General features: G+C 44.2%; 1 protein-coding gene across 7 annotated transcripts in view; it reads left to right on the top strand.

Annotated features, from left to right (window-relative positions):
• Positions 1-22,397, top strand: part of TMEM62 (transmembrane protein 62) — a 46,928-nt gene extending 24,531 nt beyond the window's left edge. For all 7 annotated transcript variants that reach the window (XM_006033555.3, XM_025215353.1, XM_025215351.1 and 4 more), the window contains 9 exons: positions 259-383; positions 537-659; positions 1,893-2,048; positions 10,062-10,221; positions 11,821-11,934; positions 13,151-13,235; positions 15,840-15,944; positions 17,271-17,389; positions 20,217-22,397. In XM_006033555.3, coding sequence (XP_006033617.2) covers positions 259-383; positions 537-659; positions 1,893-2,048; positions 10,062-10,221; positions 11,821-11,934; positions 13,151-13,235; positions 15,840-15,944; positions 17,271-17,389; positions 20,217-20,543 — 1,314 coding nt within the window. In that variant the 3' untranslated portion in view covers positions 20,544-22,397. The remainder of the gene's footprint in view (positions 1-258; positions 384-536; positions 660-1,892; positions 2,049-10,061; positions 10,222-11,820; positions 11,935-13,150; positions 13,236-15,839; positions 15,945-17,270; positions 17,390-20,216) is intronic.
• Positions 22,398-22,797: the final 400 nt, after the last annotated feature.

Genomic DNA, 22,797 nt, shown 5'->3' with positions numbered 1-22,797 from the left:
TACACTGTTCTTCCCATTATCCAACTAGAAGAAATATTTTGATTGCTATATAGCTTTATTTTTCCAACATTTGATTTTTAATTTTGTAAAGCTGAAGGAAGTTAGCAGCCATTCACTACATGTATGCATAGGCTTCTGAACCAGTCAAATTAAACAAGTGCTGTTCCTTGTTTAAATGCTGAAATTGCATTGTTTTCCTTTGGATCCAAGTAGCTTGTGTGCTAATAAGACCCCTTCTCAAATCCTCTGCTGTTTCAGAATCATATGGAAGAGTTGTCATCAATGGCTGCAGAAAGTCATAATAGCAATCAAACTATCTGGTTTGGCCATTACCCAACTTCAACAATCATCTCCCCATCCCCAGGAATAAGAACGCTAATGAGGTGAGATGTCTCTTCTTTTCCTGCATATCGCAGAATGAAATTCGCCTTATCTTCATATAAGTGCCTATCAGTTTGCAGCTATCCTAAGGTGTTATTTCCTTCCCCATAAAGGGTAAGAGTACTATTAATTCATTATGATATTGTTTTTACTAGTTCTGCTACAGCCTATTTATGTGGGCACCTCCATACATTGGGTGGGCTGATGCCAGTCCTACATAGTCGGCATTCTCATGGTACTCTGGAACTGGAGCTGGGAGACTGGATGGATAATAGGAGGCAAGTAAACCTCACAATTAAAACCTGGTAATATCTGTATATTCAGTTTAAGTGGTGACTCTCTTTTTCATCCCATCTGGAGAGATCAATGGAAGTGTTAGTAGCCGATGGAATGGGATTAATATTAAAAAATGTCTTTTGTTTATAATATTGGGAATTCTGCCTCCCTTGCAGTTGACATAAGTTATGAAGCCCTAAAGCAACATTTTTAATAATCTTATTTCCTTTATTCTGCATATTTAGAAACTGAGTACAGGAAATCTACATTTCTGAACAATGTGTGTTCAGTAACTGAAAATTCTGCACAATTTATAATTAAAGCATCACTGTTAGTAGTTTGAATTGTCATTGCTTTGTACCAGGTCTATTGTGTTCACATGGTTTAGAAATAAAAATAATCTAACTGGAAAATGTAGCCTCAGTAGCACACTGAAAAGTGTCAGATGTTGCAAGGAATCAATGTAATCTAGTATGTTAGTATACTGGTCTTTAATCTGCTTAATTTTGCTGAAGCTATTTGTGTTTGTACAGAAGTTTAGTGCAGTAGAGTCTTGGGCCATCACTGGTGTACTGGAGCACCATTTCAAGTATTTAGGCATTAGAGTAGTATAAATAGTAGGGCTGTGTGAAACGGCACTGTTTCATTTCATCTAGAGTTTCGAGGTTTTGACGGAACAGCATTTTGTATCGAATTTCATTTTGATTCGAAACAGCTGTTCCGTTTTGCTTCGTCGAAACAGTAAGGCTGTTTCAACTCTGTTTTGATGTTTCGCTAGATCAGTCAGGGATGGGGAGTCAGCCTAGCTGGACTGACTTCCCATCCCCAGCACTATGGTCGAAACATTTCGACTAGCCTTGTTTTGTTTCAACGCCCTTTGTTTCATTTAGATTTTGCTGTTTCGACCTTGAAAAAGTCGAAACAGTGTCGAAACGGAACGGCTAGTGAAATTTTGCACAGCCCTAATAAATAGTAATTGAATTCTTCATACATAAAATGGTACATCTCTATTTCAGGTGCAAAATTTAATTCAGCCATGATTATGGAACTGTGATAGTTGCTTCTATAATTGGAATGAAATGAATTTTAAAGTCTTAGTTTAATACCTAGCAACCAGAGATAAAAGCTGTTTTAGTTGCTACTCATTTTACAAAAATAAAATAAAAAATAGCTTGTATGAATCCTTTGTACATACAGTGCTTCATGCTAACAGTTTTGTCTTATTTTAATACCAGGTACCGACTTCTTGCATTTGATCATGACCTTCTTAGCTTTGTAGATCTGCACTTTGAGGAATGGCCTGCAGTTCTCATCACCAATCCCAAGTCATTACTTTATAGCAGCCCTGCTCATGAACCATTAACAAAAATCCTTCACTCCACCCACATCAGGTACTCTGGAGTCTCTTAAAACTTTCATGGGCTCTTTAATACTTGTTTGGTTCTCTATGATTAAATCAAGCTATATGTTTCTAAATATAACCATAACTATTCATAGATATAGGGTCGGAAGGAACCTTGCAGATCTTCCAGTCCGACCCCCTGCCCTGGGCAGGAGAGAAAACTGGGCTCAAATGACCCCAGCTAGGTAATCATCAAGCCTCCTCTTAAAGACCCCCAAGGTAGGAGCCAGCACTACTTCCCTTGGAAGCTGGTTCCAGATCCTAGCCTCCCTGACTGTGAAGTAGTGCCTTCTAATGTCTAGTCTGAACCTACTCTCTAACAACTTATGGCCATTATTCCTTGTTACTCTGGGAGGCGCTTGGGGGAACAAGGGCTCTCCCGTTCCCCGCTGGTCCCCCTAGTAAGTTTATAGATGGCCACCAGGTCCCCTCTCAGCCTTCTTTGTGAAGGCTGAGCAGGGTAAGCTCCTGTAGCCTCTCCTTGTAGGGTCTGCCCTGCTGTCTCTGGATCATGCGAGTCGCCTTCCTTTGGACCCTCTCAAGGCTGTCCACATCCCTCCTGAAGTGTGGCACCCAGAAATGGATGCAGTACTCCAACTGCGGCCTGACCAGTGTTGCATAGAGGGGGAGGATCACCTCCTTGGCCCTGCTTGTGATGCATCTGTGGATGCACGACAAGGTGTGGTTAGCCTTACTGTCTGTGTCCTCGCATTGGCGGCCCATGTTCATCTTGGAATCAATGATGACTCCAAAATCTCTTTCTGCCACTGTGCTTTCGAGAAGAGTTCCCCATCCTATAGGTATGCTGCTGGTTCTTACTGCCCAAGTGTAGCACCCTGCACTTGTCAGTATTGAATCTCATCCTATTCTCATTTGCCCACCCCTGTAAACTGTCCAGGTCCAGCTGTATCCTGTCCCTCCCTTCTAGCGTGCCCACCTCGCCCCAAATCTTGGTGTCGTCCGTGAATTTAAACAGGGTGCTTTTCACCCCCTCATCCAAGTCACTAATAAAGAAATTGAACAGTATGGGCCCAAGGACCAAGCCCTGAGGGACTCCACTGCTCACATCCCTTCAGGTCAAATATGACCCGTCTACCACCACTCTGAGTGTGGCCCCTCAGCCAATTTGCTATCCATCTGACTGTGTAGGCATCAGTGCCACAGTCGCCTAGCTTTTTAATGAGAATGGGGTGAGAGACAGTGTCAAAGGCCTTCCTGAAGTCCAGAAAGACTACATCCACCGTGACACCTGTGTCCAATGATTTTGTGACCTGATCGTAGAAGGTAATCAGGTTGGTCTGACAGGACCTGCCCCTAATGAAACCATGCTGGTTGCCCCTAAGCATCATTCCCGCTGCTGGCCCTTCACAGATGTGCTCCTTGATAATCTTCTCGAAGAGCTTCCCCAGGATCGAAGTAAGACTAATGGGCCTATAATTGCCTGGGTCCTCCCTCCTCCCTTTTTTGAAGATGGGGACCACATTGGCCCTCTTCCAGTCATCTGGCACCTGGCCAGAGCACCACGAGTGCTCATAAAGCTGTGCCAGGGGCCCCGCAATAACCCCTGCCAATTCCCTCAATGCCCTGGGGTGGTGAGCATCTGGACCTGCTGATTTGAACACATCCAGCCCCTCCAGAAGTTCTCTAACTCGGTCCTCCCTGACCCTAGGCCCGGCGGAGTCTCTCCTGAGTCCGTCCCGAATCTCGGTCGGGGAGTCCCAGTCCCTGCACAAAAAAAAAAATTTTCATTGCTCACAGAATCTGGTTTTCTCTAGATTAGAAGATTGCTTTTGGCAGTCTACTTGTTTATGTGCCTATGATAAAGGCTGGCTATTAGAAATAATCATAAGGATTGAAGGGAAGCTTGGTGACAGTGATCACAAGTTGATCACTTTCCCTATCCCATCACAAAGCTGGTAAATCAGTCAGCAATGCAGAAATCCTCAACTTTGGGAAAGATGACTTTCACAAGCTCAGGATGTTAGTTATTGAGGCCCTAAGAGACAATGATCTGACAGGGAGGGGAGTCCACAATGAGTGGTCGCTTCTTAAGGACATGATCTTAAAAGCACAAGGGAGGTCCACTCTGGCCTGTAGGAAAGGTAGCAAAAGGGCTTGGAGACCCCCTTGGCTCAATAGGAAACTCATGGACCTCCTGAATCTAAAAAGAAAAGCTTATAGGGGATGGAAGTCAGGAACTAGCACTTATGAGGATTATGCAGCACTGGCTTGTACCTGTAGGGAGTAGACCAGAAAAGCCATGGCTGAAACCAAGCTCAAACTGGCTATGGGAATCGAGGACAATAAAAAGTCCTTCTTCAAATACATGGGAAGTCAGAAAAAAAAAACCAAGGGAAATATCGGACCCTTGCTAAACCAAATGGGGCAGCTAACAACTAACACCCAGGAAAAAGCTGATCTCCTCAATGATTACTTGGAGTTGGTTTTCCACCAGCTCAAAGGGATAACCCTGCCTGACAGGAGACAAGATTACCAGGGTAAGGGCAATTATATGCCTATAATTGGTGAAGATCTTGTGAGGGAACAGCTTCAGAGGCTGGACATCCACAAGTCAGCTGGCCTGGATGGAATTCACCCAAGTGTGTTAAAAGAGTTGGCTGACATCATAGCACAACCAATGGCAAGGATATTTGAGAACTCATGGCGCTCAGAAGAGGTTCCTAAAAATTGGAAGAGGGCTAGTGTGGTGCCTATCTCTCCGTCATTTCTGGCACCGGGACTCAACCAGGAGTCACCATGCCGCTGCCCGTGTCCACGCCATGCTCCGCACCTGCCCCATGCCACCTTCTCTGCCGCCCCAGGCCCAGCCCTGGCCCCGCTTAGCACCCTGGAGAGTGCCATCGGCCTGGGCGTGTTCCTGTCCTTCCTGGTCCCAGCTGGCTGGATCCTGGCCCACCTGGAGAGCTACAGGAAGCACAAATGAGCTGGGGCCAGACCCTGCCTCCTCCCCCAGCCCCGGGCCAAGCCCTGCGTCTGCTCCACGCACTGAGGGACCAAGGAGCCCCTGACCCACATGGCTTCCCGCTGTTACAATAAACCCCTTCTCTGCTGTTCATCGTGAAGGCTTCGGCTTCCATGACCACAGTCCATCCTTTGGTGAGAGAGGCAGTGAGCTGCTGGGAAGGGACGGCCTCCACCTCTCTCCACTGTGGAGGAGGCTCTTCTCCGGCAGACTGGCTGACCTGCCCCACCGGGCTTTAAACTAAGGCCGCCAGGGGATGAGGGGACTACTGCCACTGCTGGCCCGCTGAGCAACCCTTGCAAAGCCAACAGGCCAAGGCACTTAAGGGAGCCCACCCCTGCCCCAGCCCTGGAACAATCTGTAGGCAAGGCAAGGGCCCCCAAAGGGACACTTGCCTGCCTGTACACAAATGCCAAGAGCTTGGGGAATAAACACGAGGAACTTGTCCTCTTGCTTAACACAAATAATTACCATGTCATTGGGATAATGGAGACCCGGTGGGACTCCACCCATGACTGGGCCACAGGTATAGACGGCTATACCCTGTACAGGAGTGATCAAGTGGGCAAAAGGGGGGGGGATGTAGCTCTCTCTGTCAAGGAAAGCTACGCATCCCTGCAAAGCCGACATTGGCGCCCAGGGTGAACGACTAGAGACCCTCTTGGTTAAAATCCATGGGGAACATGGCACAGGAGACACAATGGTGGGAGTGTACTACAGACCTCCCACCCAGAGTCAAGAGCTTGACCAGGAGTTCGCCAGGGAATTGGCTGAGGCTGCACCCTTCCGGTGCATGCTTGTCATGGGAGATTCAATTACCCAGACATCTCATGGGAAGAGTGCTCGGCCAAATCCGAATGGTCGCAAAGCTTTCTCACGTGTGTGGATGAGCTCTATCTGACTCAAGAAGTCTACGGGCTGACAAGAGGTGAAGCACTGCTCAACCTGATCCTGGCAACGGGGGATGACCTAATCAGCGACCTAACGATTGAAGGAAAGCTGGGTGACAGTGACCACGAACTGATCACCTTCACCATCTGCTGTAAAGCTCGCAAGTCAGCCAGCCATACTGAAGTCCTCGACTTCAGGAAAGTTGACTTTGACAAGCTCAGGAGGCTTGTCAGGAAGGCCCTAAGGGACCATGACCCAAAGGGGAGGGGAGCTCAGGATGAGCGGTTGCTTCTCAAGGGAGCGATCCTGGATGTGCAAGCAAAGTCTATCCCATCTCAGAGGAAAGGCAGCAAAAGGGCACAGCAGCCCCCTTGGCTCTCCAGGGAACTAGTGGACCTCCTGCATCTAAAAAGAAAGACCTACAAAGGATGGAGGACTGGATCCACCTCCAAGGGGGAATATTCTGCGAACCAGGAAAGCTGAGGCTACAACTGAACTCCAACTAGCTACAAGTATCAAGGACAATAAAAAGTCCTTTTCTGGATATGTGGGGAGCTGGAGGAAAAGCAAGGGCAACACTGGACCCCTGCTAAACTAGATGGGACAACTGACAACCGACACCCAGGAAAAGGCCAACTTGCTAAATGGGTACTTTGCGTTGGTTTTTCACCAGTCCCAAGGGACGTCCCTGCCCATTATAGGACAGGAACGCCTGGGTGAGGGAGATTCCTTACCCTTCAACAACACTGACCTTGTGAAGGAACACCTTGAGAGGTTGGACACCTTCAAGTCAGCCGGCCCTGACAGTTTACACCCCAGGGTACTCAAGGAGCTGGCAGGCATCATAGCTCAGCTCCTGGCATGGATCTTCAAGAACTCCTAGAGCACAGGCAAAGTGCCCGAAGATTGGAAGAAGGCCAATGTGGTGCCTATCTTCAAGAAAGGGAGGAAAATGGATCCGGCAAACTACAGGCCGATCAGCCTGACCTCTATCTTGGGAATGGTCTTAGAAAAGATTATCAAAGAGATCATTCTTAACAGACTGGCCAATGGCAACATCCTGAAGGATAGCTAGCGTGGGTTTGTTGTGGGTAAATCTTGCTTGACCAGTCTTATTTCCTTTTATGACCAGGTGACCTATCACCTGGACAAGAGAGATGAGATTGATGTCGTATATCTTGACTTTAAAAAAGCCTTTGATCTGGTATCCCATGATCACCTCTTGGCAAAACTGGCCAACTGCGACCTTGGCTTCACCACGATCTGCTGGCTGGGGAATTGGCTCTGTGGTCGGGCCCAGAGGGTGGTGGTTGACAGAAGTCAATCGTCGTGGTGCGCTGTGACCAGTGGGGTTCCTCAAGGCTCTGTCCTTGGGCCTATACTATTCAACATCTTCATTAATGATGTGGATATTGGAAACGGAAGCGGACTGGCCAAGTTCGCCGACGACACCAAACTTTGGGGTAAAGTGTCCACACCTGAGAACAGGAAGGTGATCCAGGCTGACTGTGACAGGCTCAGGAAATAGGCGGATGAATATCTAATGGTGTTTAACACTGAAAAATACAAGGTTCTCCACCTTGGGAAGAAGAACCCGCAGCATGCTTATAGGCTCAGCAGTGCTATGCTGGCTAGCACTACAGACGAAAGGGACTTGGGGGTCATGATTGACCACAAGATGAACATGAGCCATCAATGTGATGCTGCAGCTAGTAAAGCAAGCAAAACACTGGCTTGCATCCAAAGATGCTTCTCAAGCAAATCTCAGGATGTCGTTCTCCCCTTGTACTCGGCCTTGGTGAGGCCTCAGCTGGAGTACTGTGTCCAATTTTTGGCTCAATTCAAAAAGGATGTGGAGAAGCTTGAGAGAGTCCAGAGGAGAACCACATGCATGATCAGAGGTCAGGAAAACAGACCTTTTGATGAGAGGCTGAGAGCTACGGGACTCTTCAGCCTGGAAAAGCGCAGGCTCAGGGGTGATCACTAAGATCTGGGGGAACGTCTGTTCACTAGAGCGCCCCAAAGGATGACAAGGTCGAACGGTCACAAACTCCTCCATGACCGTTTCAGGCTGGACATAAGGAAGAACTTCTTTACTGTCCAAGCCCCCAAGGTCTGGAATAGACTGCTGCCAGAGATGGTTCAAGCACCTACTTTGAATGCCTTCAAGAGACATTTGGATGTTTATCTTGCTGGGATCCTATGACCCCTGCTGACTTCCTGCCCCTGGGGTAGGGGGCTGGACTTGATGATCTTCCGAGGTCCCTTCCAGCCATAATGTCTATGACATCTATGAAAAAAAAGAAAGAAAGAAGATCCAGAGAACTACAGGTCAATCAGTTTGACCTCAATCTCTGGAAAGATCTTGGAAAAAATTATCAAAGAAACTATCAACAACAGGCTAACTGAAAATAGCGTTCTGAGAGAGAGAAACATGGCTTCATTGCGGGTAGGTCATGCCTGACCAACCTTATATTCTTCTATAACCAGGTGGCGCATCACCTGGACAAAGGAAAACCAGTTGATGTCATATATGTAGATTTTTAAAAAGCCATTAACTTTGTTTCCCATGATGTCCTCATACTAAAATTGGGGAACTGCAGCCTTGATAACCTTATGGTCCAATTGCTGGGGAATTGGCTCTGTGTTTGGACCCAGAGAGTGATAGTTGATGGAACCGAGTCAACATGGTACACAGTGACCAGTGGCACCCCCGAGGCCTCAGTACTAGGACCAGTACTCATTAATATATTCATAAATGATCTGGATTCAGGTGTCAGAAGCAGACTGGTGGGAGGATGACTTCTTGGGTCTTGCTTGAGATGCATCGTTAGATGCAAGCCAGAGTTTTATTTGCTTTGTCAACTGTAGCATCACATTGGTAGCTCATGTTCATCTTGTGGTCAATCATGCCCCCCAAGTCTCTTTCACCCATGGTGCCTAGTGAGTGTAGCACTGCCGAGCCTATAAGTATGATATGGGTTTTTTCTCCCAAGGTGGAGCACCTTGCATTTTTCATTGTAGAATGTCATCAGGTTTTGATCCGCCCACCTTGCGAGCCTGTCCAGGTTGGCTTGAATTGCCAGCCTATCCTCTAGCGTGACCACACTTCCCCATAATTTGGTGTCATCCACAAACTTAGCTTTAGCATGTTGGTGAGGCTGCAGCTGGAGTACTGCATCCAATTCTGGGCTCCACACTTTAGAAAGGATGTGGAGAAGTTTGAGAGAGTCCAGAGAAGAGCCACGCACATGATTAGAGGTCAAGAGAGCAGGCCTTACTAGGAAAGGCTGAGAGGCATGGGACTCTTCAGCCTGGAGAAGCGAAGGCTCAGGGGTGACTTGGTGGCAGCCTATAAGTATATAAGGGGTGTGCATCAGGAACTAGGAGAATGTCTGTTCACCAGGGCACCCCAAGGAAAGACAAAGTCTAATGGTCACAAACTGCTGGAAGACCATTTTAGACTGAACATAAGGAAAAATCTCTTTAGCATCCGAGTCTCCAGAGTCTGGAACAGACTCCCCCCAGAAGTGGTGCAAGCGCCTACTCTGGATACCTTCAAGAAATGCTTGGATACTTACCTTGCTGGGGTGATCTGACCCCAGCTGACTTCCTGCCCCTTGGGCAGGGGGCTAGACCTGATGATCTCACGAGGTCCCTTCCAGCCCTAATGTCTATGAAATCTATGAAAAATACATCTTACATCCTCGCTTAAGATCCTTGATTGCAAATGTTTCCCATTAAATTGAGTTATATGAATTGAATTATGTCCTGGCTGGGAAAATTAAAAAAAAAAACAACCCTTAAATCAAAATCTCTACAAGAATTGGGAAGCGTGCTCATAAAGGGATGTCCAAGCTTTCCTTGGGTACAGCAAAGACTGTTCCAGTTTTAGTTGTTCTGGATCTATATCCTTAGGAGATATAGATATGGAGGAAGTTCATCTTACCCCTGTTGTAAATTATACTTAAGTCCTAGCATCTTAATTGCCTACAAAAACTCCAGTATTTTCATCTTTACTCCTGTTAACTGGTACGTATTTGGAAGCTTAACCTTGTAGTTTCTCTCCAAGGAGTAATTGCAACTCTTTCCGCAAGACCCATCATGAACATGTTTATTTTCACTTAGAATTTTGGCCTTCTCTCCTGATTTCATCACTTTGGTCAAAGTCAGTATAGACGGAGTTCATTTGGGGGATGCCCATCATGTGTCTGGCCCTCTCTATGTACTGAAGTGGAATCCCCAGAACTACAGTGAAGGATTCCATCACATAGATGTGACAGTTCAGGTGAGTTGTCACCAATTCATTATTTTAACCTGCAATGTCTTATTTGTCAACCTACTTCTTTGTAGATCTAGGAATGAACTTTATTTAAACACATGTCTTTAGCAGGAAAAACTAAAAGGTAGGGAGCAGAGGAGGAAATCGACAGACATTTAGTGAAAATAATCTGAAATACCTAGCACTAATGGATGTATAAATAATCGGATTTTGATTTCAAACTGAAAATATAATGATGTTAGATACAAAGAAAGACCTGTTAATTGATGAATAAAGTCTTTCAAGTAACAGTTGAGAGGTGCCGTTTTCAGATTGCCTCAAAAAAGAGGCACTTAAACATGGCAAACTGTGTTACCAGTATTTTGGATGGAGGAAAAATGTGTTTTCAAACAATGAAAAGGGAGGTAGTTTATAATGAGGGACAACGATTTAAATTTTGACGGTCTTGCAGATGAGGAAGTTGTATAAGGTTGTCTGATGTTGTTCTCAAGATTTGTCTAACCAGTAGCATGCTTTTTATTTCAGAGTGCCAGACTTTCATTTACATGATGTTCTTGGGCAGGACATTGTGAGAAATGTTTTCCCTCTTGGCAACATTCTATACATATGTGCATGGACATCACTAGTATTTAGAAAAGATTTCTGCACCTCCATATGTAACTTAGACAGGCAATATTCCTCTCTTTGTAACAGCAAGACAAGGACAGTAATAGCATGTTTGCATTGTTAGAGGACAACAATAGCATCACCTCAGTGAAGCTCAGCATGTCTGCTCTGTGAACACTATACCAGTAGTTCTCAACCTTTTTTTGTACCAGGACCCATTTGTAAATATGGATGACCTGTCCTGACTCAGTGCCCCTCACTCCCAACCCACTGCCTCCCATCCCCAGGTGCTGGCCTCACAGTGTGTGGGGCGGGGGGTGGCTGGGTGTGTGTGGGGCCAGCAGGGTGTGGGGCCCCAAGCTGCCCCTCGCAGGCTGGAACTCTGCCAGCTTGCAAGGGAAAGCCACAGTTTCCCACGTTTTTCTCCGTTAAAAGAGAATCAGTTTTTATAGTTTGTTGATCCATTTTTAAAAGTTTGTTCACGACCCTTTCATATATTCTTGCAACCCACTTTTGGGTTGCAACCCATGGGGGCCCCAAGTGCGCTCCCCGGTGGACCCAGATTTGCCACCGAGCAGGTGGAGGCCCCCCCCGCACTCCTATGGGATGCTCCATGTGCCCCTGAATCTCAGCGTTCACAAGCTGCGCTGGTACCTCGAGGTATGTAGAAAAAACATTTAAAGCTGTGTCTATGTCTGAATCAGCATTGAATCTTCAGATTTTTGATTCAGTCGAATCAAATCGGGGACAGTGATCCAAATCAACGAATTGAATCACTGTCCCTGAGTCAGGCCGAATCCTAATCAAATAGGGCCCGCTTCGCACACCCCTACTGTGCAACTTTGCTAGTTCATGTACATACCAGTTAGAGCTTTTCAGAGAAGTTGGCAGTGTTAACTAGGAGCCTTCACCAGATGTTTTAAGTAATTTATTTGAAAGATACTTCTTAGATAAATTGATCAACTTGCCAAATTGCTTCTCCGTTTTATTCACATCTAGGATGCTGCTGGAAAGAGTAGCACTCAAGGTCATATGTTTGCTATGGGAGAAAATCTCTCTCTCAAATTTGGCTTCTTGTCCTCTTTCATTCTCCTTACAGACCATTACATCTTGGTGAGTGCTTTCAGCCAAAATAGCTGTCATACCTGTTTGCTTCCTCCAGTGAGTGTAGGAGCCATTTCTTTAACACTCAGTGGCTTTGAATATATTTTTTAACATTTGAGTTATTTAAGTGTTACCATGCTGTCCATATAAGGTCCATTTAAGAATTTTCATGGATACGTTCAAATTTCCTTTCCCAAGTTCCACTCATATATGTAAGCGCACAGATTGCACACACAAATGAAAAAAAATTGTGTTCATAGCTAATTTTTGCACAAATGACATATGCATGTTTTGTGCATACAGTAGGCTTGTATTGTTTAAGCACAACAAATTATAGTGAAGCCACTGAAGTAGTCTGCACAAAAGGGAGGCTCAGACCAAAATGAAAGAAAACTAATGAAAACAGAATGCAAGAGCACTATACTTAGAGAAATAATTTCCATAGCAGCCATTGAGAGTATGCCTACCTATAGCAGAGATGAAACATGAAACCCTGACCCAATTGACTTTTTTACTTCAACTGTTTCGGCATTTTATCCCTTATAAAAAGACCAGAACTACAGTAAATGAGGCATTGTATAAGTAAAGTGCATTGATAGAGTCCTATGAAAGAATTTTGCCTCATGTTAGGTGGCACTGTGACTGACGCTCAAGCCCTGCATTAGTTTCCTTAATTTGTAACTGATGTTTACCATAGTCATTTAAAACTAGTTTTCTTCAGCACAGCATTCTGAATGTATACAGTAAGAAAAATTTCTTTGAGAGACATTATTTTCAAGTACAGATTTTTTTTTAAAAGTGCTTTATTGATGATCTTTCTCATAATGAAATTAAGATTTTGTGATTCCAGTAGCTTGGGAACCTAATGAAGTGGCCAGGACAATTCATTTTCCATTTTGCTTAGATACTGAAACGTAATTGTTGATCGTTTATTACACATGTATTAATATGCAGATTGTTATAAATGTAATAGCCCAGTAAATGGTGGTTTCATAGTGAAAGTATTTCTCATTTGAAGAAGGCAGAACCTAGCTGATTTATTGGCTTGCTTTAGGTTACCCTTTTAATGCCACTGTTTAACATGAGGCATCAGGAAGCTCAGGACACTTTAATTTTAAAAAGTCTTTATTTTTCTCACTTTTTTTGATATTTACATTCATCTGCCAGGAAGCGGCTGTCATTTTTAAGTTTTGTTTTATGAGAATAACAGTGTGTGCGCTTTCAGGCTCAATTACTTTTTGGAGTGACTGTTGCAGTTCAGATCTTCTTGCTCCTTGTTTTCAGATATCTTCAAAAGCCAACGCTGAAAGGTAGGAACCAGTGTTTTGTCTGGATTTGTTTTGGTTTTTAATCAATACTGATTTTTTTTTTCCCCTTCATCCTTGTGCCAAGAAAATCATCATTAATAATTACATTGCAGTTCAGTATGAAAGCCTTGCACATAGTACCTCCCAGCTTGATTTGATCCCTTCTAGCTGCCAGTTTGTTTCTAAAACAGCCAAAGAATATCTAATATGTTAGACTGATTCTGTACTCTTTGCTTAGACAAAATCCCATAGACAGAAGCCTTAAACTCAGTTTGCTTACAGGAACATTTTATTTACAGGAAAAGAGAGAGTCCAAACTATTTTGTGCCTGTTTAATTGTAGTTGATACAGAATGGTTTGTCATTACTGTCGATTGGAAAGAACCCCGCCCTCCACCCCCCACCCCCAAAAAAAACAATCCAAAAAACCAAACAAATATTGGCTTCTGTCTCAGTTAGCTTTTCTTATGGGTTTGGGCACTCATCCAGCATGACTAGGCTTTCAATTTTCCACAGGAATGGTATGGTTTCTGCTTCTTCCTTTATTGTAATTTAATATTTTGTGGAGTGGTAAATTTTGCTGAATGAGAATTGATAGACTAAAGCTGCTGAAGCATACCCTGTAAACATTGTTTAGAGCACATCTTAAAGAAGTGGTTACCACTTCCTTTTCCATTCACGTGTGCGTAGGCCCTCTCTTTATATTCATGGTCATGTAGCATCCTTGTGGTAACTACAGCAACTGCTTATGTAGGAGAATAATGTATTTTTAGCTATCTTCATAAAACGTAGCAGCTGGAAATGAGAGCTAGTACCTTCTGATCAGCCATGTCTCGGCAGACAACCAAGAAATGTTATACAGATTGGTCTGATAACTGCTGATTTCATGAGGGCGGTCCTGCGCTCTAGGGCAGGGGCAGGCGATTATTTTAGGCAGAGGGCCACTTAAGGAGGTTTGGTGAGCTTTCGAGAGCCACGTGGGTAGCCCCACCCCTTGATATTTGCCCTGCCCCCTGGTCACCATCTTAGGACCAGAAGTCCCACCCCCTAACCTTTGCCACTGGAAGTCCCTCCCCTTGTCCCTTGGAAATACTCCTTCTGGGAGTGGAGCTTGCCATCTTAGAACTAGAAAAAAAACCAAATCATACACTAAAAGTCAAACACCTACCATGACATATTTTAATTTTATTGCAAAAAATATTTTTGTCATGACTTGTATTTGCATACAGTATATAGAGGTGATTTGCATAATAACTCAAAAATAAATTCATAGTTTTATATATTGTGTGTATATGGGGGGGATTTGTAAGGGGGTGTGGCTGTGTGGGGGGACATAGGGTATGTTGTGTACATGTGAGGTTTTGGGGGCAGGGTGTGGGTGTGAAGGAGTGTGGGTGTGAAAGTGTGGGGGGTGTGGGGACCCCCTGCACCCCCCCATGGCTCAGCAGCAGACGGGGGCACTCATGCCTAGCAGGATGCAGCTCCGGCCAGTGCTCCACATCATGGAGAGGAGCGCGGCCCCCGCTGGGCAGTCTCTAGCGCCAGCGCTCTCCACCGTGAATGCGCAGCCCCTGCATTTGTGCAGCACAGGAGAAAAGCCCCACATGCTGGAAATGCTGGAGCCAGCTGCCTTCCCTACCCATCAGGTTTTGCCATCAGATTCTAGCAAGTATGGACTAGAGTTTTAAATAAAAAGTAGGGTTGGCAAGCTGGTCAGTTGACCAGTCAAGTATTGTCAGTTGACCAATAATTGACCAGTCAAAGATTATAGCAGTTTTACAAAAAAAATACTTTTTTTTTTTTGTAGTTTTATTGATAGAAATATGAATTGTTTTTGATACATTTCTTAATAGAAAATCTGTGCTTTTACTATGTATTATTTGGAGCTTTTTGCAATTTTTTACAAATTTGACTGATATTAGATTGGTCAGTTGACCTCACTTTATTTGACTGGTCAAATACCCAACGCTAAAAAAAACAACATGTTTTGGCCTTTCCCCTGATTAATCTAGTCTATATTGACCCGCTCTTAGGATTTATATTTTTTTTTTTTTACTACTCTGAATATTTTGCCATTTGTGTCAGTTTAAGGCCAATGTTCTCCCATGTTTCATTCTAATTAACTTAATTTTCTCCATATTCCAACAGTCACTCCATTTTATTCACCTGTAGTTAAGTATGTTCACTTGCAGCAGTAGTTTTTTCTTGGCTTTTTTCCAGGTTTTGTAGGGGAGAGACTAGTGGGTTAGTGCTAGAAAATTCTGTCATTGGATTAGTATTCCTAACAGCTGTTTGGCAATCAAGTGATAACCGCATTTTGAACCAAGTCAAAGAAATAATGTTTCAAGTGAAAGATTGTTTCTTCAAATTAAGTTTCATCCTGAATGATATGCCTTCAGCACAATTTGTTTTCACTCAGCTACCACATTAACAGTAGCAGCAGTTTATTTCCATGCGTTTCAGTTGCAAATATATTTAATATTATGTTAATTTGTAACATTTTTGTAACATATTCTAAATAAACATTTTGTAGATTTTTTTAGACGAGTATCTTGCATGTCTTGTCTGTACTGTAAATAAATTTTTCTGAAATGTTCTTTTCATTTAGGACCTCCAGGATTAGTAATGTCGACCTCCTTTTCCCTTCATGTCTTGAGCAAAACAAACACCTTCTACTACTCTGTTCTGATACTAAGCTTATACACGGTTTTGGGTAAGTAGTTTAAAACATGGGGGATATGAATGGAGTTTTTTTTAAATGTGGAGATGTTAATAAGCCTACTGAAAACCTTAGGCAATAAGAAAAAGTTAACAAAGTTGTGTTGTGACTTAGTGTGACTTGCATCCAAAAGCTCGTCTGATTTTTTTCCCAGCTACATAGTTGGTCCAATAAAAGATATCACCCTAAGAAATCCTTGCCCCTTATATAATTTCTGGAACATCACTGCTATATCACTCATACACTGTTATTAACTTAAAGAATTCTTATTGAGTAAGACCAGAGCCTTATTTGTATAGGATTCTGACTTATAGTATGGTGTATTTGTATTCTAAAATGACAACATTTAAAAATAAATTTATTTCAGTTTGAGTTTCACTTATTGTTTTAGGGTGCCTATACACGTGCAAGGAGGCTGCTCCATGCTGTAATTACAGTGTGTCAGAACAGACTCTATTAATTGAGTCTGCTGGAATATGGTCTGCTCCAGCAGACTCCAGCGTCACTTGTATCAGTGTCCCCGTGCTGAAAAATGGCAGTGGGGGGTACTTTAACTGAAGCTCGTTCAAGCTTTAGTTAAAGTGCCTCTGCCACCATTTTTCAGTGCGGGGACACTGATACACGTGAAACTGGAGGTGCCTTAATTAGAGCGGCTCTTGGAGCTGCTCTAATTAAAGTGCCTATCATTCTCCCAGAGCACATCTATAAACATCTTACAGACAAAGGGCTGGTTATAACTTGGCATAACATGAATCCATGGTATGTAGATTCCATGTTGAAGCTACTGAGGTATTTCAGCTCTGATCTATAAGCACGCTGCTTACTCAGTTTGGTCTTTAGAAAAATGGTACCAAATTATGTGGTGACTTCTGGAAGGCAGGCATATGTTTACTAGACCAAGAGGGCTAAGCCCACTTTCACTTGTAACTTGCACAGGTTTTAAAACAACATATGAAAGACAAACACACAAACATAGAGCAATCCTGGTGGTGGAAGGTCTGTGTTGCAGAAGGATAGTTTCAGTGGATGCATCACTTATGCCTGCAGCAAAATGACATGTGTGGTATCAGAATTTTTACAGACAATAGATTTACATTATCATATTCTTGGTTGAGGGCATCAGATGGCATTAATCAATGCAGCAGCATGCTTTGCTCATATGAGAAACAAATGTTTATTTTACTGGTTTTCAGACTGTCATGTTTATCTGAAACAGACTACAAATACTTTTCTTTAATTAGTTTATTCTTACGACTAGTAAACTTGGGTCATTTCTATATTATTTTTACTGTTATTACTTAATTGCTTTCCTCCTCCCAGGACCCTGGTTTGTGGGTGAGGTGATTGATGGCCAGATAGGTGCCTGCTTTTCCTTTGGGGTATTTGTTGGTGGCCACTTCCTGCAAGGCGGCTTGACATTTGTAGTTGGTATTTTACAGGTAAGGATTCAGAGATGAACACTGATAAATAGCCTTAGTCTGTGAGATTTTTCCAAAGTGCTTTTGAATTTTAGAAATGGAGAGTGAAGCATAGTGATATTGTGACTTTTAAAAAGGGATCACAAAGTTAAATAGAATTTGGTAGATTACATGAACTACATCTAGTCATTTCTGCTAAAGAATATTTGATCAAATGAACACAGGTGTTTGTAGTGTACACTTGTTTGATAGGTAGAAGGTATGACAGGGAGGCATCTGAGAAACAAATTGGTTCAAATCTAGTAGACAGTCACCTACAAAAGCTCATGCCTCTCTGAAACAGTTAGTTTCTAAGGTACCCCAACTTACTTTTTGCTTGACCTCTGATTAACACAGCATTATTGGTTATGTGATACCTACCAAGAAATCTCACCTTGGGTTCAAAAACTTAGGAATGTGACGGGATGCACCAACCAAGATTTTCTTGGCCAATACAGATAGCTGATGATTAACTGACCATATCGGCTGATGCCAGTCCAAGAACCAGTATTTAATAATAATGCAAAGCATTTTAAACTACTGACATAAATAAACTTTTTTTTGTTTGTTTTGCATTTATCTCACACACACACACACACACACACACACACACACGCATGTGCACGCGTGCCTCCTGCCTGCTCTGGCCCTTGAGTAAGGCAGTAACTGCCTTATTCCCACACATATCACCTAAGCCTCGCCCATGGCTCCTACCTGCAGCCCCATTCCTTGCGCAGCCCATGCTGCTGTCCCAGGCAGGCGGGCTGGACCCTTCTACAGACAGCAGCCCTGGGAATGTTTGGAGCCCCAGAGCATGCCACTGCTCAGTGCTGGCAGGCCCTGTGGAGCCGAGCTCCCACAGCTGCTGGGGAAAAGCTGCTTTTGCAAAGGTGTCTCATGCCTGGTGGAGCAGAATGTCCCTCGCATGGCACTTTACCCCACCTGCGCACAGCGTATCTCCACAGCAGCCCTGGTGCTCAAGCCCCTGCTGCCTGTGCAGTATTGTCATGACAGCGGCAGCAGCAGCAGAAGCCAGTAGTGGTCCCTTTGTTGCTGAGTGTGGTGCTCTGTGACTGCTCCCCAGCACCCCCTCCCACTGCTTGCCAGGACCTGTAGTCTGCTCTGGGTTTGGGCCAGCAGCAGGGCACGGGGACCAGACTACGCTCACCAGGATGCTCTGGACACATGGCTGTAATGATCAGCCATAATTACCATGACCAAAAAAGCCAATAACCTGATAACGTAATTTCTCCCTTTTTTTGGTGTCAATCCGATAGCCAACCGATTATACTGGTGCATTCCTAAATATGACTAAAATAAGATAATATCATGTTTGGCAAAAATAGAATTAATTTTGAGACACAGCGGAAGGGGTGGCATTGCAGCTGTATGTAAACTGGTTATCAGATTAAGGATATATGGAGAACTTCAACATATTAGTGCTTTTAATTCCTTTTTTTATTCTGCCAACAAGTTTCCTTTCATACAGTTAAGTTTGCTTAGATGTTAATTCTGTGCTGTGCCTCCTTTCAAGATCTTTAAAAACTAGTTGTGCTATATTCAAGTGAGGGGCAGAAGCTTTTTAATTAAGGCTAAATTCTTTCCTTCATCCCATCCCTTTGAAGCAGCAGAATATTCCTAGATTGCCCCAGCTGCCACCCGAGGGAGGGGTATGGGCTGTGGGCTCAGGTTCCCTGGCCTGCTGCCTTCCCCCTGGGGCCTCCACCGCCCAGTGGGTGGGACCTGGCATGGCAGGGCAGAACAGGGCCGGGTGGGGAAACTCATGCTGCCCCCAGGAGCTCCACCCTGCCCTGGTAAGGCACCCCTTGCCTGCCTGGGCACAATGCCGCACTGCCACTGGCTGGGCAAGAGGTGGTTTGCCATAGCAGTGTTGAGCTTCCAGCAGTGGCAACAAGCTTCCTCGCCCTGCTGAGCCAGGTCCCACCCACTGAGCTGCAGAGGCCTCAAGGGAGGGCAGCAGTGGGGGAGCCCACAACAAGCAGCCCACACCCGCTTCTCCTCTGTACACAGATTTGGGGAGCATGTGCCCCCCCCGCCACACCCCAGGAGTGCATGTAGCAGTGGGGAGCCAGCTCCTGCCCCCTAGACAAGTCCCCTGCGGCTCCATCCCACTCCCTGCCCACTCCCTGTATCCGCACATTACAACCCCAGGCCCCAAGTCCCACGCACTGCCTGGCTGGGCAGCAGCCCCAGCCCCAATCCTGCCCAACTTCCTCCCTCCCTTGTGGGGCCTTAAGCTTCCCTCCCCTCACCAAACTTACCTGCGGGAGCTGCTCTCCAGGCTGCCTGGCAGCCATTTGCATGTGTGCATGTGCACACACACATGGCACGCCCTACCTGACTGCCCTTCTCCCACTCCCCCCAGCCCTTTGCATGCTGGAACTCTGCCAACCTACAGAGAGCTTTCTGCAACAGTGGGAAATCCATGTGTTTCTCCATTAAAATGAGAAATCCATGTTTCTCTCATTTAAAAGGGAAAATCCATGTTTTTTCCATTTTTCTGTGGGAAACAGAAAACCTGAAGCCCTGCTGATCAGTAGGAGTTCCTGTTAGATCTGACCTGTCCCCCTGGTTATAGATTGCAACAATCCCAGTTTTTTCAGAAGTCTCAAAATAAGGCTCCAACTCCAGGAACTGTGCCCAGGAACGTGAAATACTAGTGTTGGTTACCAGAACAGTCCCTGGAACAGTTGTATTTCCTCCCCCTTGTATTTTCTATGCCCTGACATACTTGGCATAAGGTATTTGACACACTGAAGTTTGACTCTCTCTCTGCTCTCCTTTTCAGATGGTGTTTTTTAACCTGCCCTTGATGGCTTACCTGTGCTGGTGCCTGTTGCTGCGTTGTCAGGGTCTCAGCTTTCGCTCCCATATCTACCAAGTCAGATGTTTTTGGGCTGTGCCTGCCCATCTTGCCATGGCACTCCTCCTGACCTGGCAGCTCTATTCCTGTTACTTCCTGCAGCGGACCTATGGGACTCTTGCTTTCTTCTTCTCCCCAATGAAAACATGGCTGGTGGTGCTGACCCTTGTTCTAATATGGAGAACCTGGACGTTGAGCACTTCTGAACTCAGAACTTATATAGTAGAAATGAAAAACTGTCAGAGCTCTTGATATCTAATCTAGGTATTCAGAGGTCTTTTGATTTACACTGAAAAGCTGTGAACTGTGGGTATATGTGGAAGGGTTTCTGTACAGCCTGAGCCATTGGATGGTTGGATGTGCAGCAGTTTCTGGCTTGCTCCAGAACAGTGTGATGATAGGGTTTCCTGTGGTGTATTGCTGACAAGTGCTTGATGATTTACCTCTGTGAATGGAAGAAAATCTTTGTAATGTATTATTCTTGATTTTTAAAACACTGGCAGAATTGCAGGGTGGATCTTTATAGCAAGCCCCGAGAGCTGTGCTTCTGGTTTTTATTTCAACATTTACACATGATTCTACAAAACTAGTCTGTGATGAATGTCAACATAGAGAGTAATAATGGTCACAACTGTGGCCTTCACAGTAAGTATGCTGTGGTAGGTACCAATATACTTCTTGAGGGTTTGAATAGCTGATATACAGCATTGTAAGTCACTTTATAAAGTGCGTGTATGTGTGCACGAGCACCCTGATTTATTTTTTTATTTCTTGGAAAATAGTGAAGAGGCAGTGTTGTCTGTGAATGTAAGGGGGTCACTTGTATTCTGTCAACAGCAACTGTGCCCTGACTAGGAAAGGAGCTTTGCTGTTCAAGGGCTTCTCTATGGCAGCCAAAGTGGGGAGTCAAAAAGAGAGAAAAGAGGAGTTGTGGACTATCTGCGGATATGAAGTATCTAGGCAGACTAGTATTGTCTAATAGCTAGGGCAGATTTCAGAATTAAACTCTTCTGATCATTGTCTAGCTGCATTTCTACTGAGTAGAGGACATGGTACTGTAAAGTATTATATCATTTTTCAGGTTCAATATAAGATTCCACAGTTTCCTGAGGTTAAAAGCCCTATTTTTTCCTTGCACAAAATAAATTATTTTTTGGCATGCAGTATTGGTAACATACAGTTCTTTTTACTTCAAAATAGTATTGTTTTGAAGTAGGCGTGAGAATACAGCAGTCTTTTGAAGTCGAGAGCATCCTTTCCAAGCTGTTTATTAGGAGAACACAGAACAGAAATACATGAATTGATCAAAGCAAGGGCCAGATCATGGAAATGTGTTGTTAAGATTCTTTATGCAATGCCAGCCGGTGATTTGTCAGATGGAGTGATAAATGCATTTTATGATGTTTCAGTTACAATATATCAGGTTTGTTGTTTGTTTTTTTTTTTAACTATCTTTGCATGGAGGAGACCTTTTATAATTCTTAAATTCCATTTGGACCTTTCGACATTATTAAAGTTAATAATTGTTAAATTAATTTAAGATAACATCGTTACATAACAAAAAATCTATTTTCTGAGAGATCACCCTTTAAATGCTATATCCTGAAGTTGTTTTTAAATTTCTTTAAAAAATGTTTTTATGCTCCTTGGTTTTTATGAAGGGGCTTTTCTGTCAGTCAGTGGACTGCACATGAGGGGCTATTCAAATACACAAAGTAAACTGTGTAAGATAGAGAATTTCTCCTTACTAATTATTCTCAGTAATTTGATATGTTATGACATTTTCCGAGGTAAATACAACTTTCAGGTTGACTGTTTCTCTTAATGTGTAAGGCAAGCTAAGGCTGCAATGCTGCTTCCATTTTAGTCTGTGTTCACTTACTGTCCTCAGGTTCAAACTAAAGCGTTCCTTGATTCAGCTCTGTCCAAAGATATTTCTTTCAAAAGTTTTGAGCAGAAGTAGTTGAGCTTATTTTGAATATGGGTGAAGGAATAAATACTTTCTCTTTTTAGAAAAGCCATTGAAAGGCCTATGTCATGACCCAAGGGTATGATTTTGTGTGTGCTTCGGCACTGCAGAATTATTTCCCGCCGCGAGGAGCTTTCTTTGCACGGTGCAGTTCTCAGTTGCAAAGAGAAAACCCCGGTGCAAAGGAGTTCCTGCCATTCGCATGCAAATTTGTTCCCCACTATTGGCTGTTTCTAAATTATTCCCACGTGGCGGCTAGCGATTGGCTTGCTAGCCGTATAAGAGGCTTGAGCGGTTTCCGCCCAAGTTGGAGGACTCCACAACCATCTGGAGGAGGAGAAGGAGGACTTCACATCTTGTGAAGAACTCTAAGCGCTGCAGAGCCTAACAAACCCAGCGTGTGCCTTAAGAAGGATATAGGGGCCTGATCAACCTCTAGCCTCTCCCCGTCGCCGCCTAATCCCTCGACGAACCCTTCCCTGCGCGCTCGTTCCACGGAGCCTAGCAAACTTCGTGTGTGTGTGTGTGTATCCAGAG

Source organism: Alligator sinensis, unplaced genomic scaffold (genome assembly GCF_000455745.1).
Source record: "Alligator sinensis unplaced genomic scaffold, ASM45574v1 scaffold1581_1, whole genome shotgun sequence".
Lineage (NCBI taxonomy): Eukaryota > Metazoa > Chordata > Crocodylia > Alligatoridae > Alligator > Alligator sinensis.
This window is presented reverse-complemented; position numbering and strand designations above follow the sequence as displayed.